The sequence below is a fragment of the Cnephaeus nilssonii genome (genome assembly GCF_951640355.1).
Source record: "Cnephaeus nilssonii genome assembly, chromosome: 3".
NCBI classification, from domain to species: Eukaryota; Metazoa; Chordata; class Mammalia; order Chiroptera; family Vespertilionidae; genus Cnephaeus; species Cnephaeus nilssonii.
Genome location: NC_137074.1, coordinates 41282151 through 41297757, shown reverse-complemented (window position 1 = coordinate 41297757; position 15607 = coordinate 41282151). Strand labels below are relative to the sequence as shown.

The 15607-nt window shown below is 40.7% G+C and overlaps 1 protein-coding gene across 1 annotated transcript in view; it reads left to right on the top strand.

The window, feature by feature from the left end:
- MCF2L2 (MCF.2 cell line derived transforming sequence-like 2) overlaps positions 1–15607 on the top strand; it is a gene marked incomplete at its 5' end in the record, with an annotated part of 193282 nt that overhangs the window by 91982 nt on the left and 85693 nt on the right. The window contains 2 exons of the mRNA XM_079763591.1: positions 2464–2555; positions 14156–14241. Coding sequence (XP_079619717.1) covers positions 2464–2555; positions 14156–14241 — 178 coding nt within the window. The remainder of the gene's footprint in view (positions 1–2463; positions 2556–14155; positions 14242–15607) is intronic.

The following is a 15607-nucleotide window of genomic DNA, read 5'->3' as shown; positions in this document are numbered from 1 at the left end:
GCCTTGTAAACAGTTTAGTGCATTTCTTTCCTGAATTTTCCATACACACACACATACACAACACACTCAACACATACACTCAGACACACTTACAGGCACATACCACAGATACACACAAACACTGACACCTATGGAGACATCCCTCTTGGATGGCTGGAAGCAGGACTTGATTCTCCTGATCTCTCATCTAGGGCTCTTTGCCAAAACTAAATTATGTTTACTTCTAAATTATTAGAAGTAAATAACTTTGCCTCCACCACTTTGTCTCTCTCCTTATTTTAAGGGATATGTGTTTGCTACAAATAAACAAAGCAGGAATGATGGATTGTTTCTCAGCTTTTCAAATACATGATTTCAAAATAGGTAATGACCCTCCTCAAGTAAATAGATCTTCATCACGTCTGAACGGGTACCATTGGCCTTGGTCCAGCAACGTGCTCATTCTGCAGAACAATCCTCTGCTTTTGTTTTGGAGAGTAACCACTGAGCGTGGACTCTACTCAGGCAGGTCACTAACCGGATTTTCAAACACATTTGTCTGATTTCTTCATAACTGAGTCTGTGCCAAGATAAACTCATTTCACAGTGTAAGGAACATGGGCAGGGAGCTTAGAGATGGGAGCTGAAAGGTCAACTCTGACTCTTGTTAGCTGGTTGTCTTGGGTACCACGTTTAACCTCTCTGAAATTAAATAAGGAATGTGAAAAAATATTTTTAATGCCATATAGCTATAATAATAGCTAAAATGTACTGAGTGCTTACCATGATCTAAATACTTTGTACATATTAACTCATTAAAGCCTCCTAGTGACCTGATCCAATAGGCTTTCTCATTATCCCCTACTTTCTGGTTGAAGAAGCTAAGGCACAAACACTCCTCTATAATGTGTGTCTCATAGATGAAAGAACAAGATGTAAATGATGGCAGTATGGCTCCCACATCCCTGCCTCTAATTTTGTCACTGTACTTAATAGTGTTAAGGGCAGGTGCTTCTCAGTCATGGGTTTTGCCAATTATAGTGAATGCATACCTGGAATCTCTCAGCTTTCAGAGATCCTGCAGAAAGTGAGGAGCCCAGAGGATTGTCCATTGTGGTAGAGTAGCTTCAGTGGTCACATAACCTGGGGCAGCAAACATGTACTTCACTACATATTTCAATATGACCTCCACGAAAAAGCCATGGCAAGGCTAAGCTGCTTCCAGTTGGCTCACAGAACCCGAGGGTAGCCAGGGGCTTCTGAAAGTTAGATGGTCAACCTCCATCAAGGCCACCACAGATAAGAACCAGGATGATATAACTGTGACATTAGATGGATGGATGGCATTCTGACCGTGGGACTTAGAGATGCTCAAATCCTGTCCCAGCTTAATCACCTGTATCCTGTGAGTTTCTCCAGGGAACTATAGATACAAGGTAGTGACGCTGACAAATAAGAATGAAAGTACCACCTACCATATTAGCCTTGTAGCCATCACCCCCAGTGCAGTCCTCTCAGTAAGTTCCAATCTTACTGCCAGTGGCCATGGAGCCTGAAAAAAAGTTATCTCCCAGATGTCTGAGAAGCCAGTGGGAAAGGGAAGCAGGGAAATAGAGTGACGGAGAGAAGAAAGCCAGAGCAAGGAAGCCAAATTCCCCCCTGGCTCAGCCACTGGTTCTTCCCACAGTCATATTATCCACTAATAAATGTGATTCCATCTTTTCTGGAATCTAAATGCCAGATCATCACATTAGCAACAACTCCTTCTGGCTAAGGCATGCATGGACATCCCCTCATAAAATCATAGTATGAGTGTGTGTGTGTGTGTGTGTGTGTGTGTGTGTGTGTGTGTGTAGAGAGAGAGAGAGAGAGCAAGAGCATTTCAAAGACGATTATAAGGAAATATACCAAGTGGTAGTGTTCAAGTATAGTATGGTTTTAGTAGTATTCAAATTTTCTATAATAAGCACAAATTACCTGTATAATGGGAAATATATATTCAGTAGTATGTGATACCTAGACTTGAATCGGCTTTTCAAATCCAAAAATGACATCAAATACAGTACAAATGATAAATGCTCAAGCAGCAGTGCATAAAAGAATTTGTGAAGTTTGAAAGTCAAGGAAGATTTCATAAAGAAAGTGATACTTCAGCTGGCCTTACAAATAGGAATGATGGAAGCTATGGTTTTTACCACATCGCATCATTTACTGATTTGTCGTGGTTGGATGTTTCAAGTGGTGTTGGATGTGACTTGGTTTCTTCAGATCAATGTCAAGTGCCTGGGGTCAAGGACTCTATTCTACGTTTGTATCTCTCCTTCACCTCCACATTTACCTACCACCTCAGAAACCATCACAGCAACTCAGTTTAGTTTTGCTTATCAACTGCCTCAACACAGTCCAGCTGTTGTTCAGGCTAAGCGCTGAGTTATTTATAAGCCAAATCACCAAATTAATGGCCAGTTTTCTTTGTCCCTTTAGCTTCTCTTCAGAAAACATCTGAGGAACCTTATGAAGAGACAGATTTGGACTCCCTGGTAAAGAAAGATGACAAGACTAAATATGAAGGCAAGGTAAGATCACTTTCCTTTTACCGGTAGAGGTTTCTGACATGAGAGAATGTTGCTGCCATAATTATTAATAAGCCAGGTTCCCCTGTTTCATGCCTATCATCAGCTCCAGAAAATATTCCTATAAAGGCATGTAGCATGGACTAGTGCTCCCAAGAGCTGAGGTTTGTAGGATTTCTTCCTTTTCTTTCTTAATTACAACTAGATATGGAAAACTGGTCATACACATAATTGTTGGTAGATATTGTTTTATTGAAGGAAGTCATTTTATTCATTCTCATAATCTGACTTCTTATTTAAAATTAGTAGAACAGTCTTGGCCAAGTGGCTCAGTTGGTTGGAGCATCATCCCATACACCAAAATGTTGCTGGTTTGATTGCTGGTCAGGGCACATACCTGGGTTGCGTGTTCGGTGCCCAGTTGGGGTGCGTGCGGGAGGCCGCTGGTTGATGTTTTTTTCTCTCTTTCTCTCTTCCACTTTCTCTAAAGTCAATAATATATATCCTCAGGTGAGGATTAAAAAATGGTAGAACAGAGTATAGTTTATGTATAAAAAGCACATGAAAAAAATTGCATAGAGCTTCACACACACACACACACACACACACACACAGAGTGCATGTTTAACTGGTGAACTCTGAGTAAGCTCTATGTATTGTGCCAATGTTATTTTCTTGGTTTTAATATATTCTATTTATGGGGATGCAAGGTTGGTACAATATCTGCAAATCAATTAACGTGATACACCACATAAACAAAATGAAGGATTAAAAACCACATGATCATATTACTAGATGCAGAAAAAGCATTTTATAGAATTCAGCACTGATTTATAATAAAAACTCAGCAAAGTGGGAATAGAGGGAACATACCTTAATGTAATAAAGGCCATATATGGCAAGTCCGCAGCCAACATCATCATATCAATGGGCAAAACCTAAAAGTGTGTCCCTTAAGTTCGGGAACAAAACAGGGATGTCCGCTTTTACCACTCTTATTCTACACAGTACTGGAAGTCCTAGCCACAGCAATCAGACAGGAAGAAGAAATAAAAGGCATCCAAATTGGAAAGGAGGAAGTAAAACTCCTTTAGTTAATAAAGGAATTCGGCAATGTAGCAGTATACAAAATAAATATCCAGAAATCAGTGCATTTTTCTACACCAATAGTGTTCTATCAGAAAGGGAAACTAAGAAAACAATCCCATTCACAATTAATTCAAAAAGAAGAATACCTAGGAAAAATTTAACCAAGGATGTAAAAGACCTGTACTCAGAAAATTATAAATCATTGAAGAAACATTGAAGAGAAGCAGTGGGAGTCTTATTCAAACAGCTCATAGATAAAACTAGTAATTCTTCCCATATAGCCCCAAGCATACTAGTCTGTCTTTACACCGTTAGCCATAGACTGGCCCCTGAGTCCCACAGCTAAACCTTTGTCACTCAGTCTTGCTGGTCCCAGATCACTTCCACTGGAAACCATGAGCTCACTTGCTTGTTTTCCTCAGTGAAGGTGGTATGCCTGTCCGATGGGAACCTCGTGGTTGCTCAGGTTGTTGGGGTGCCAGTCCCATTTCCCATCATGACTCCCATCCTGGTGCTCCAGAAAGTGCATTCCTTGGAGGAAGCAGAGCAGAGTTTCAGGAGAGAAGCTGTGTGTGGTTAGTAAATGCTGAAACCTGAGGAAGCAAAGAAGCTGCAGTTAGAAAACAATGCCTCCCAACCCAGCTTGGTGCAAGGCTGCCTGGGACAGGACAGGCAGTTTCATGCCATTGACATTTGTTATATTTCTTCATTTCTGTAAGCGTTTAATTTCCTTAAGTCAAATAAACAGCTCTTTTTATCCAGTCCTGAAGAATGCACTCCAAGGAGCTGCATTCAGGGATCAAATTTGAGTTTCCCATAGCCGGCACATTTACATATGAGACAAGCAAGGCCAATGCACAAAGAATACCAGACCAGGGATTGTCACTCAAGGATGTCTTGTATTGTCCTGCAGGCATTCTTCAACCCTCCAGACTAAGATACAGTTTGGGCCCCTAATCCGGCATCCTGGAGACAGTGTCTGTCTGACCAACCAGAAACCAAGCGACCCAGAACCAAAACTACCTGGTGGTCAGTGCACATCATAGTGACCGGTTGTTCAGTTGTTTGGTTGTTCGACCATTTGGTCTATTTGCATATTAGCCTTTTATTATATAGGATTCACTTATGCTTAAGAATTAAAGCAAAAGTATATTACTCTGATGGAAATATGGGAAATCTCTCATTCAATGCAATATACAGGGGTAATATTCAAGTTAAAGGGGGAAAAACCCCACTCTTCTTACTTTTTTTAATGCATCCATATGTAATCATTTACATGACCAGAGCATTGATGGGGAAACCCATGAAGTGTCCCACAGATCAGATGCGTATTTTCAGTTCATCAGAAGCACCTGGTCATCTACAGCTATTTGTAATTAGATGGCATTTCCATAAAAGCAAAATGAGCCCCTCAAGTTCCTATAAACAAAAGCCTCCAATGGACTAAGGAGCAGCGGGGAGCAGCAACGGTGCCAGCGGAGAAAGGCGGCACCTGTGGACTTCCTTGCAGTTGGCTACATGTATCTGATTGGGAGCTTGTCAGGCTCATCCTGTTTTCATCTGGTCTGCAAAATACATTTTAACATTTAGCAAAAATAGCATTTGAAAGAAGGCCCAGACCTGGAAACCCTTGTCCTCTCTAACACATAGGTTAGTAAGAGGGAGAGAAGGAGGTGGACTGGCACGAAGAACAGTCATTGCTGCATGTGTCCTGTGGCCACTGTCCAACACAGATGACCAAGACGGAGCGAACATGCATCGGACTCCAGGCGACAATTCTGACGTCTTTTTGGCTTTCAGCCTAGAACTCAAAGATGAAATGAAACTACAGCCAGTCTAGAAGCGTGAACCATAACATTGTGACAAATGCCCTTCCTTGTCCTCAAGACTAAATGTTCACAGAAAAAAAACAAATCTATAAACCAACACCATTCATGATTGCTACTAGGGTCCCTGATACTCACTACCTGACACATAATCACGATCTGATTTTATCATCACCGGATTCAAAAACGGTGTTCCGTCAGTGATCCTTGTCATTCAGGTTCGCAGGAACTTGGCAAATTAAACGTGACAAAGTTGCCGAGACTCTCTGGGGACCATCTGGCAGCCGCGTGGCCATGCGCTGACCTGGTCTGGGAGAGCCCTGCGGTGGAAAGGTGGAGCCTGGCTGTGGTTGCTGGCTGTGGTGATGTGGTACTTCCTGTCCTTCCCGTGGCCAGCTGGAAGCTGGAAGCTGAAAGCATGACTCATGGGGCTGCTTTCCCCGGCTGCTCACATCACATCACAGCCTCTGAGGAGCTGGAAAGAGGCCAGAGGCAGATGAGAATTCCTTGTTCCTGAGGGAACCCTCAGGATGAAGGAAGTGCTCCTGGCTGTGAGTGCCAACAGTGCCCCTGGGCACCTATTAGCATGATTGAAAGTAGCAGAGGCCTTTTCAGGCTCTGAGCAAAAATTTACAAAAACAAAAAAAGCCGAGGCTGGAAGAGGTGAGGGAATGGTTGCTGACACTGACTGAGGGCCAGACATTGTGCTGGGCGGTGCAGGGGCCCCAGGTCATTGCAAGTCCTCAGCACCTTGTGAGTGAGATGATGTGTGTCCCTCGTCTTGTCCCTGATGCTGTTGAGACTGAGAAGTTCAGTGAGTTTCCCCAAGGGTCATGCAGCTAGTATATGGTAGAACTGGGATTTGAAACTAGCCATTTATGTAATAGCAGTTTACTTACCTATCTAACTTAACCTATCCACCTGATTACTTAATCTACTTACCTAGCAGTTTGCCTAATCTCTCATACTCTAGATTTCCTCATCTGCAAAATGGGGATTAAAAAAAGTAGCCCTAGCTGGTTTGGCTCAGTGGATAGAGCATCGGCCTGCAGACTGAAGGGTCCCAGGTTCGATTCTGGTCAAGGGCACACGCCTGGGTTGTGGGCTCGATCCCCATTGGGGGCATGCAGGAGGCAGCCAATCAATGATTCTCTCTCATCATTGATGTTTCTATCTCTCCCTCTCCCTTTCTCTCTAAAATCAATAAAAATATTTTTTTTAAAAGTAGCCTCACAGATGGTCTATTAAATGAGAAATATATGGAAAGTACCTTGCACGATGCCTGGCATCGAGCAGGTTCTTGGTAATTTTAGTTTCCCATTTAGTCTAATGTTTATAGATAGAATGTTCTGTGTAAAAGATGAAAAGGAGCTGAAGGAAAGTCAGATGCAGGCCCTAAACTGAATATCTTTTCCTCATCTCAAATATGTACCTTTTTGCCCAATGATAACAGATTAGGGCCCAATTCAGTTCCTTTCTTTCTCATTCCTTTGAATCCCATGAGCTTTCATTTGCCTTTCTACTTCTCAGCAAGAGAACTGTATGAACTATAAGTACATTTCAGTGTTCACCTCCCATGATGTTTGAAGTTTAGTCATTCTTAGAGCTAAATAAGAGATTCAGAGAATCCACCAAGTTCTTTTTTTTTTTCTTTTCTTTTCTATGTGGGATGGTTGATCTTGAGCCTGCAGGGAGCAAGCTGGCTCCAGACTTCTCAAAGTCCACATTTCTTTGCCTCCAATTCTTACGTGTCCAAAGACAGGGAACCACAGACATACCTTTGTAGGAGGGTTCCACCAAATTCTTGAGGCAGTCCCCAACCAAGCTCTCTGAAGAATTTCTAGAATGAAGATTCTCAAGGTTCCCTATATACTGCAGCCCTGTGAAGCTATTTTTAAAAAATATATATTTTATTGATTTTTTACAGAGAGGAAGAGAGAGGGATAGAGAGTTAGAAACATCGATGAGAGAGAAACATCGATCAGCCGCCTCTTGCACACTCCCTACTGGGGATGTGCCTGCAACCAAGGTACATGCCCTTGACCGGAATCGAACCTGGGACCCTTGAGTCCGCAGGCCGACGCCCCATCCATTGAGCCAAACCGGTTTCGGCCCTGTGAAGCTTATTAATAATGCAGCTTCTCTGGCCCCATCCTCAGTGATTCTGACTCAGGAGTAGGGTCCAGGAATCTGAAATTTTAACTTGCACATTTGGTGGCAAGAATGCAGGTGCTACAAGGACCACCTTTGGTCACATTGGCTGGAGGCTATATTCATAGGCCATGAGGACTTGGGATAAAGGTGAACTCATTAAGGTGAATATGGAACTCTTCAGATAAAATAGAATCCAGAATTCAAGGCAGGATGTCATGATTAGATTAATATAATCTATGAGAATGTATTCTCACTAAAGGAGCTAAAAAAAGAGAAAATAATAGTAAGACCACTGTTGGCTTTTCTCTTTGACCAATAAAAATTTGACATAACTGAAATATTTGATAGGTCCAATTAGGGTAGCTTACTCAGCTCAATTTAATATATAACAGAGCAATGTTCTGGGTCATGTGGAAACAATTCTAACATGGGCTTAAACTTAGGAAACTTACAAGTTTCATGAATGAAACAACTTATTTCCAATAATTATAAAACAAAATGATATATCTCTGAGAAAAAGGAACATAACATATTAAAGGGCAGTGCATAACAAGTATATTTGGAATGTTTTTAGGAGGTGGCATTTGAACTTAACTTTAAAGAATAAATACAACTTTGAAAGATAGATAAGATGAAGAAGGACATTCCAGGAAGGGGCATAGGCTATCTGGGAATGGTTTGAGAAAGCTAGGAAGATAGACCAAAGACAAGTTGCTGAAGGCTTTGGTTGATGGTTGCTGCCAGGGAGGGCACCTATGTATTGGAAAGACAGCTCTGGTGGGATAATGAAAAGGAGATTAGATGAAGGTAGGCAGACTGACCAGCTGCCCACATTTGTCACGGTCTAGGTGAGTGTTGAGAGCCTACTAATGGCAGCATCAAAAAGGGAGATGGACAGGGTTCATACCCAGTAATCTAGATGTTCTCCCAAGCACCTGGAATACACTGCATTGTCAGAGAAAGTTTGATGAATGAAGAAGTAGATCAAGGCAGAGAGGAAAAGGGAAAAGACTTACTAAGGGAATAAAGGGAGATATTGAAAATAACGTTGAGGTTTTCATCTTGGATTCCTCGTTGGATGAATTTGTTGGCCACTATAGAGTATTCAGGGGGAAGAGTAGAAAGTGAGGTTTTATGAAGGCTGAGTCCAGCATTTGTAGAGTTTTATAGATCTATAACAGCAGCCAACACCCTCTCTTTCTGTTAGCTGGGCTAACTCTGCCCCAGAGGCTGTGTCCTTCCCCACAGCAATGAGAGTCAACACGTTGGCTTTGAGGTTATGTGGAAAACATTTGTGAATTAGGTTAGGGACCAAAGATTACTCTAGTAAAACACTTTTTCCAAACTTGTGATTTTATTTCGGTTCTAAGATTTACAGACATATAAAAATTAAATTACATTGACATTTATGCATTGAGGTTAAAATTACATGAAATCAAACAGCCAAAGAAAATTCCCAACATATTGGGGAACTTCTTTTTAATGTTCTGATATACTTATTTCCTTCACATTTCTTGGTTTGGAAATGAGAGAAAGGTACCTTGTGATGTGTTCCTCACTTTTTGATAATTTATTCAGAATTACAGACTTGCAAATCATTGTTAAAATAATGTTGCAACATTTGCAGTTTTTTAAGGAGTCATTTTCCCCATAAACAAAATACTACAAATAGTGTTTAGAATATTCATTCAGCCTATAAAAACCAGCTTAAGTGGTAAAACATTGAACTAATTACTAGCAATGCTAGCTGGGAAATTTAAGATGATAGGTAAATCAGACCCTGGAGAAATTTTGAAATAGGCAATGTTTGCATGTGGGACCCATTCCCCTATCTCTCTCTAATCATTTCCCATGTCCACAAAGCATAAAGACCGTTCCAGCCTGTCTCCTTAAGCCTGCCCTTCTTCTCCAAAGGGCTTCAGTCTATAAAATGTCCTAAAACCTTCCTCTCTCCTCCCCTCCCTTTTGAAAGCCCCACCCAATGCAGCTGATCTGGACTAGAGATAGGAGAAAATCTGAATGAGCTGGTTCACAGCAATGTGTGGATGATGAGCGAAAGACAGCCCCTTAACCCTCCAAACAGGCACTTGCCATTTTTAAAGAGGCTGCCCTAGTAGCCAAAGGAATCTTCGGGCCATGCCTTCTTCAGGCAGTATCCGTGAAGAGCAGGACAAGGCAAGATGTGCTGGAAAGGGTCAGAGGGAGGAAACAAACAGGGCAGACCCACCAGCAGGGAATCCGCTCCCAGGATAGATTTTCTAAGTGGTTCTTGTTTTTCAAAAGTTCTTCCTATTCTCCACATCAGAACCACTAAAACTCAAAAATAAACAAATAAAAAAGAGAAGGTTTCTCCTTTTCCCCCCGGGAGGTCCAGCTATGGAGAAGGGGAGGCAGAGCCAGCCCTTCCAAGGCCGGTGGTTTCCACTCTGGACTGTGTCTCTAAGGCCATCGGACTGAGGCCAGAGAGGACTGCCCGCTGGAGAGGTCGCCTTTCCCGTCTTTCCCACTGTCCTCACCTGCACCCCACCCTTCTGTAATCTCAGTGGTTCTTGTCATAACACTGTATTTATTATCTTGGGTTTTTATAACTTACAATGCCAGAAAACGCTTCACCTTAAACACTTCTTGGAATGGTCACTCTTTCTTACCTTAAATGGTTCAACCCCTTATCTGCCTGACCTTTTCTCAGAGTGAGGTCTAATAGCTTCTCCTTTTAAGAAGTGTGATAATAAATAATACTTTCATCTTAAATTACCAGACAGTATCACTTCAAAAGAGTTGGAGCTGAAATTGCTTTCCAAGCATCCTGACAATCACAAAATGAAATCATTTAACTTCAAGGAAAGCTAATTTGATTCAGTTTAAATGTTGCTATCTCTCCTTTTGGGAAGAAAAAGAAATTTTAATAATCAACTGAAAACTAGCTATTAAAGAATATGGGTACTTTTAAAACGATGAATACTTTTAAAAAGATATATTCTTCAGAGAAATAAAAAAATTTTTTTTACAAAATTCCTTCAAGTTAGGAACGTATCCTGTTTTCCTTAATTTTAAAACATCTTTCTTCAAAATATAGGGGAAACAAAACAATTAGATTATATGCTTGTTGGGAAGACACAGGAAGTCATATGAAGGGTACTGCTAGACAGGCTGTGTGGGGGGTGGTGTCACTTGACCTGGGAGAGAGGCTGGGGTGGAAGCAAAGGTTTGGAGAGTGATGTTGGGCCCACAGCAGTTGCCAGGCTGCCTGCCACCTTTTTTCTTCAGAATAAAATGAACGTAAAGGGCACAGGGCTTTTCCACCTGATTGGCCTCCCAATAGGGTAGTTTATGAGTTGGTTCCCTTTTAAAGCACCAGTTGGCTGAGAAGATACCCCCTTTGGGATGCCCTGAGGACAACTCCAAGTGTTTTCCCAACACTACCAAGCAATTAACTCAATTCTGACACTGTCTACCTGGAAATAGCATTAGATCCCACAGGTTAAAGCCTTAGTCCTATAAACCTCCCTCACCCCCTTAGACACCAGTCAGAAGTCCAGGCTGTCACTGGTGCTTCTGACTAAATCACCTCTAGATCAGAGGTTCCCAGGGTCCCCTCTTTGGGTTAGGTTAACTTGATTGAGCAGCTCGTAGAACTCCAAGGAACATTTTACAAGATTATCAGTTTCTTATAAAAAGATATAATTCAGGAACCGACAGATGGAAGAAACGCATAGGGCAAGGTATGTGGAAGGTGCTAGAATGTCCATGCTCTCTGAGTAAGCCACTCTACCCCAATCTCCACATGTTCACCAACCAGGAATCTCTCTTTGGGTTTTTATGGAGACTTCATTGCATAGGCATGATTCATTAAACCATGGGCCATTGGTGATTGAATTCAATCTCCAGCCTCTCTCTGTTGCCTGTGAGGGAGTGGTGTGTGTGTGTTGTGGGGGTAGAGGGGTGGTGAGACTTGAAAGTTCAAACCCTCTAATTATGTGGTTGGTTTCACTGGTAACCAGCCTTAGGGCCTTTCTAGAAGTCACCTCATGAACATAAACTCAGGTGTGGCTGAAAGGGTTTCTTATGACTATCAAGAATCTTTATTGCTCTTATTTAGGCAATTCCAAAGGTTTTAGGAGCCCTGTGCCAAGAAATGTGTGTGTGTTATGATGTAAATGCTTTTCTTATGGGTGTGGTCGAAATTTGAAAGCCACTGCACTAAACACTAATCTGTCTAAACCTTAGCAAAAACCTTAGTATACAGGCATACCTCATTGTATTGTGCTTCACAGATGTTCCATTTTTTACAAATTGAAGGCAATATCCTCCACCAGCAAAAAGATTGCTACTTACTTTATTTTGAGTCTTGCATTATTGCCATAGTCTGGAACAGTACCAACAACATCTCCAAGGTATGCCTGTAGTTAACAACCTCACTGAGGTTTTTATTAGAGCAGTCCTCAGATCTGCTGTGGATCCTTCCCATCACATCTCAACCGTACCAGTGTTGTACTCCATCACATGGTTGGCAGAGGACTCTTCCTCTGCCCTGACATCAGCTGTCTGACATGTAGCCACAGGAACATGGGTTGACACAACCAGTCCATGCCCAGGCATTTCGGGAAGCTCATGAGGACACCATGCATGACAAAGTGTAATTAGAGGGATGTCATCATTTAGTGTAAAAGATGACAAAATCCACATCTACACCTTGAATCATCGTTATTTTCCCATCACTAAGTTGTCATGAAACAAGAGACCCTACAATGCACCACACTTACAAAGATCAATAGAATTGGAAAGAGCACAATTCATTTTAGCAGTTTCATGGTGAGAGGAAGTTTGGTTAATAGCAGCGGTTACTCTATACAAAGGCCCTGGATTCACGTTAAGGATCCAAAGATGAATAAGGCTGGGGCTCAAAGCCCAGCAGGCATTTCAGGGAGAACTAGAAAAGGATGCAATGGAACATTAACTGCCATGGTAATTAGTTCAACATCATCTAGAAAATGTGAACAAAGAGCTGTCTTGGATAGTGTGGTGAAAGTAACTACATTGGTTTGAATCCAAGGATTGGCATTTACTTCTCTATATTAACTGAAATGAAAAATATATCCTTGTCTCTGGTCAACTATATGTAATAGAGGAAATGAAAAATTTAGATTCTTACTGAAATGATATCCTATTTTAAAAGAAAAATATATATAAACTTGGAATGTAAGATTCCCTTTGTATTTTAGAGCTGAATTAGCAAAATTAGTGTCCCAAATACTCCTTTATTTGTTAGCTTGCTTTCTGGATGTGATACCAGATTCAAGAAGACATCTATGAAAAATATGGAAGACCCGTGATTTCCTTTCATCTACTGGACATTTTTTCATTGCTGTCCCTGTGGCTGGCATTGTGGATACTCAGGGAACCTTAACTTGGCTGCTAATCGAGGGAGAGGACTATCTTCTTACCGTCAATAGGTTGAGAAGCATCTCACTCCCACCTGTTTTGCAAGACTTCCCATCAGTTTCTTAGTCTGGGAAAAGCTCATTCTTCAACTGCCAGCTCTAATTTACCAGGAATGTTTATGTTTATTAATTAAATTTTCCTGAACTTATAATTCTTTTGCAAGAGAGCCCTTTCCAAATCTATCCTTTCTTTTATAGAATGTAAAATAACTCATTTAAACAGAACCTGGCAGGAGAAGAACTCAAATGATGGCCAATTATCTATTTGCTCATTATTTGTTAACACTTTTGTGATAGGCTCATTGCTACCAATGTTATACCAATTCACTTCCTTGTTAAAATTATATTTTCCTGACATCAAACTGAGCAGCAAGTCTTGCCTCTTTTTGAGAATTAAATGCCTAGTATCGTTCTGAAAAAGAGCCACAGCCTTACTGAGGTAGACAGTGCATAGGGGCCGTGGCAGGATGTTCAGTGACCTTTCAGTGACCTTGCCCAAGGTCTCAGCTGGCATGTTGTGTGGCAGGGCTTTGTTCCACAGCTTCCGGCCTGCACTGGTGGCCACATCGCGCATCCTAAGGAACCAGCTGCTTTAGGAGGTGGAGTGCTAGCACAGACAGGTGATACCGAGCCTGTGAAAGTGGACACCAGACTTAGGTCGTCTCTGCCTCTAGCTCTTTCTGGCCTCAGGCAGGTCGCAACTTCTCCAGACTTTGATTTCTTACCCCAAAGAGAAGAAAAGGAATGAAGATATTTTGTCAAATGACCTCTTTATCTTTCAGCTCAAACTCTGAACCGTTTTTTTTTGTGAATCATCAGGGAAGAGGGAGGAGAACAATGTTAATAGCCTATCATTAAGGAAAAGGAATACATGCTTTTCAGGATGAGTTTTCATTGTTCCTAAAAGAATCGTGAAGGGCCAACAATAACAGATCCACAGAAAGAAAAAGATGAGAAACTGGATATGATGTTCATCTGGAGAAGTAAAAGCAAAATCAATACCAAACAAAGAAATTGGGGGAAAGAAAGATACAGATTTAGTGCTCCCCCACAAATAACATAGTGTATCTTACCAAACTTTCTTTCACTTCAGAATGAAGAAATACTTGAATGCAGTCATGATGGGGAGAACCCTGAGCGGGAGCAGCCCGACAGTCCTGAAAATCTTTCCCCCGGCAGGTAAGATTGCAGATCCCTTTAGAGAAGTCATTTTTAACTCCTTGGGGTGGGGGGATAGGGTAGCGTATCCTCTGTTTTAAATCTCATCACTTATCTTTCCCAGATAAAATCACAGTTATTCTATATACTAACCTTCATTTATCTACCTGAGAACAAAACCCATGGATCTCATAAAAGCAACAAGCAAGAACTGAAAATGACATCTTATAAACCACATTTCTGAGGATACTCAGTGTTTAAAAAAATGAATTATCAAGAAAATTGTAAATGCAAACTATTGTTGCTATTAATTGAATTATTGGTTTAAAACTACTTAAAGGCAATAGGTCCCAAAAGACAATTTATACAAACTTAATGCTATTTTTGGCCGACCGAAAGGTGTTTGCAATTCATGTGAATGCTTAGCAGTTCAGTGGAAAAGACCAAAAGCAGAAGGGGAAATTGAGTTTTTTTTTAAATCCTCAATTTAGAATCCCCATCATTACCTACCTCTGTTCTAGCACTCATCACATTGTTTATACTCACACCATTTGACTTACTGACTTGTGAGTTGTTTTTATTCCCAGGGTCTGTCATGTTTAGCTCTTAACATGCCTCTAAAAAAGTGCCTGTAGAATGAATGAACAAACATCTTTAGGAACGTGCTTCTTGATTAAAGCCAGTATTAATTTAATTAGACTACTTGATATTCTTTCACTTTAAGGTGGACTCAAGGAAACAGGTAGGCTCTTACTGATGGAAATGTATCTTTGAGTCTAAGTAAATGGCTGAATTCAGCATATCTGAAAGTGTGTTTAGTTGAGTTGTCTCTGAAAAGCAGTACTTGGCAAAGTGTTCTCTTGTTTTTCTCAAGTGATGGTATATCTTTTGGGACTTTTCTAACTATTACTACAACCTACCTACTTTTATCTTTATAATTTTACTTTTATAATTATAAATCTTATCTTTATAAAAGTATTAGTTAAATAGGCCCTTTAATTGAACTATTAATTAAATTAGTAAATGAATTCATTTAATTTGACTAAATAGGTCCAATTAAGTGAATTGTTGTATTAATTTACAGTAGACCATTAAATCATACTTCTAATGAGAACTACAAAGGAAAAGTTACAGCATTTAATGAAACAAAAATATCTTTATTATTCTTGCAAAAGAACTTTGAGAAAAGGCAAAAATAGCTAGTGGATTAATCATAAGAGAATTTATAAGACTACTGTTTTTACCACCAGCCTTGAATACCTTAAAATCACTAATCTTTGCTGCAGCAGTTTATATTTTCTGATTCACTTTTGATTTTACACATTTGCATATTTATGCATAACTAATACAAATTTGTTGGGGCTGAAGTTGATAGATACAATATACT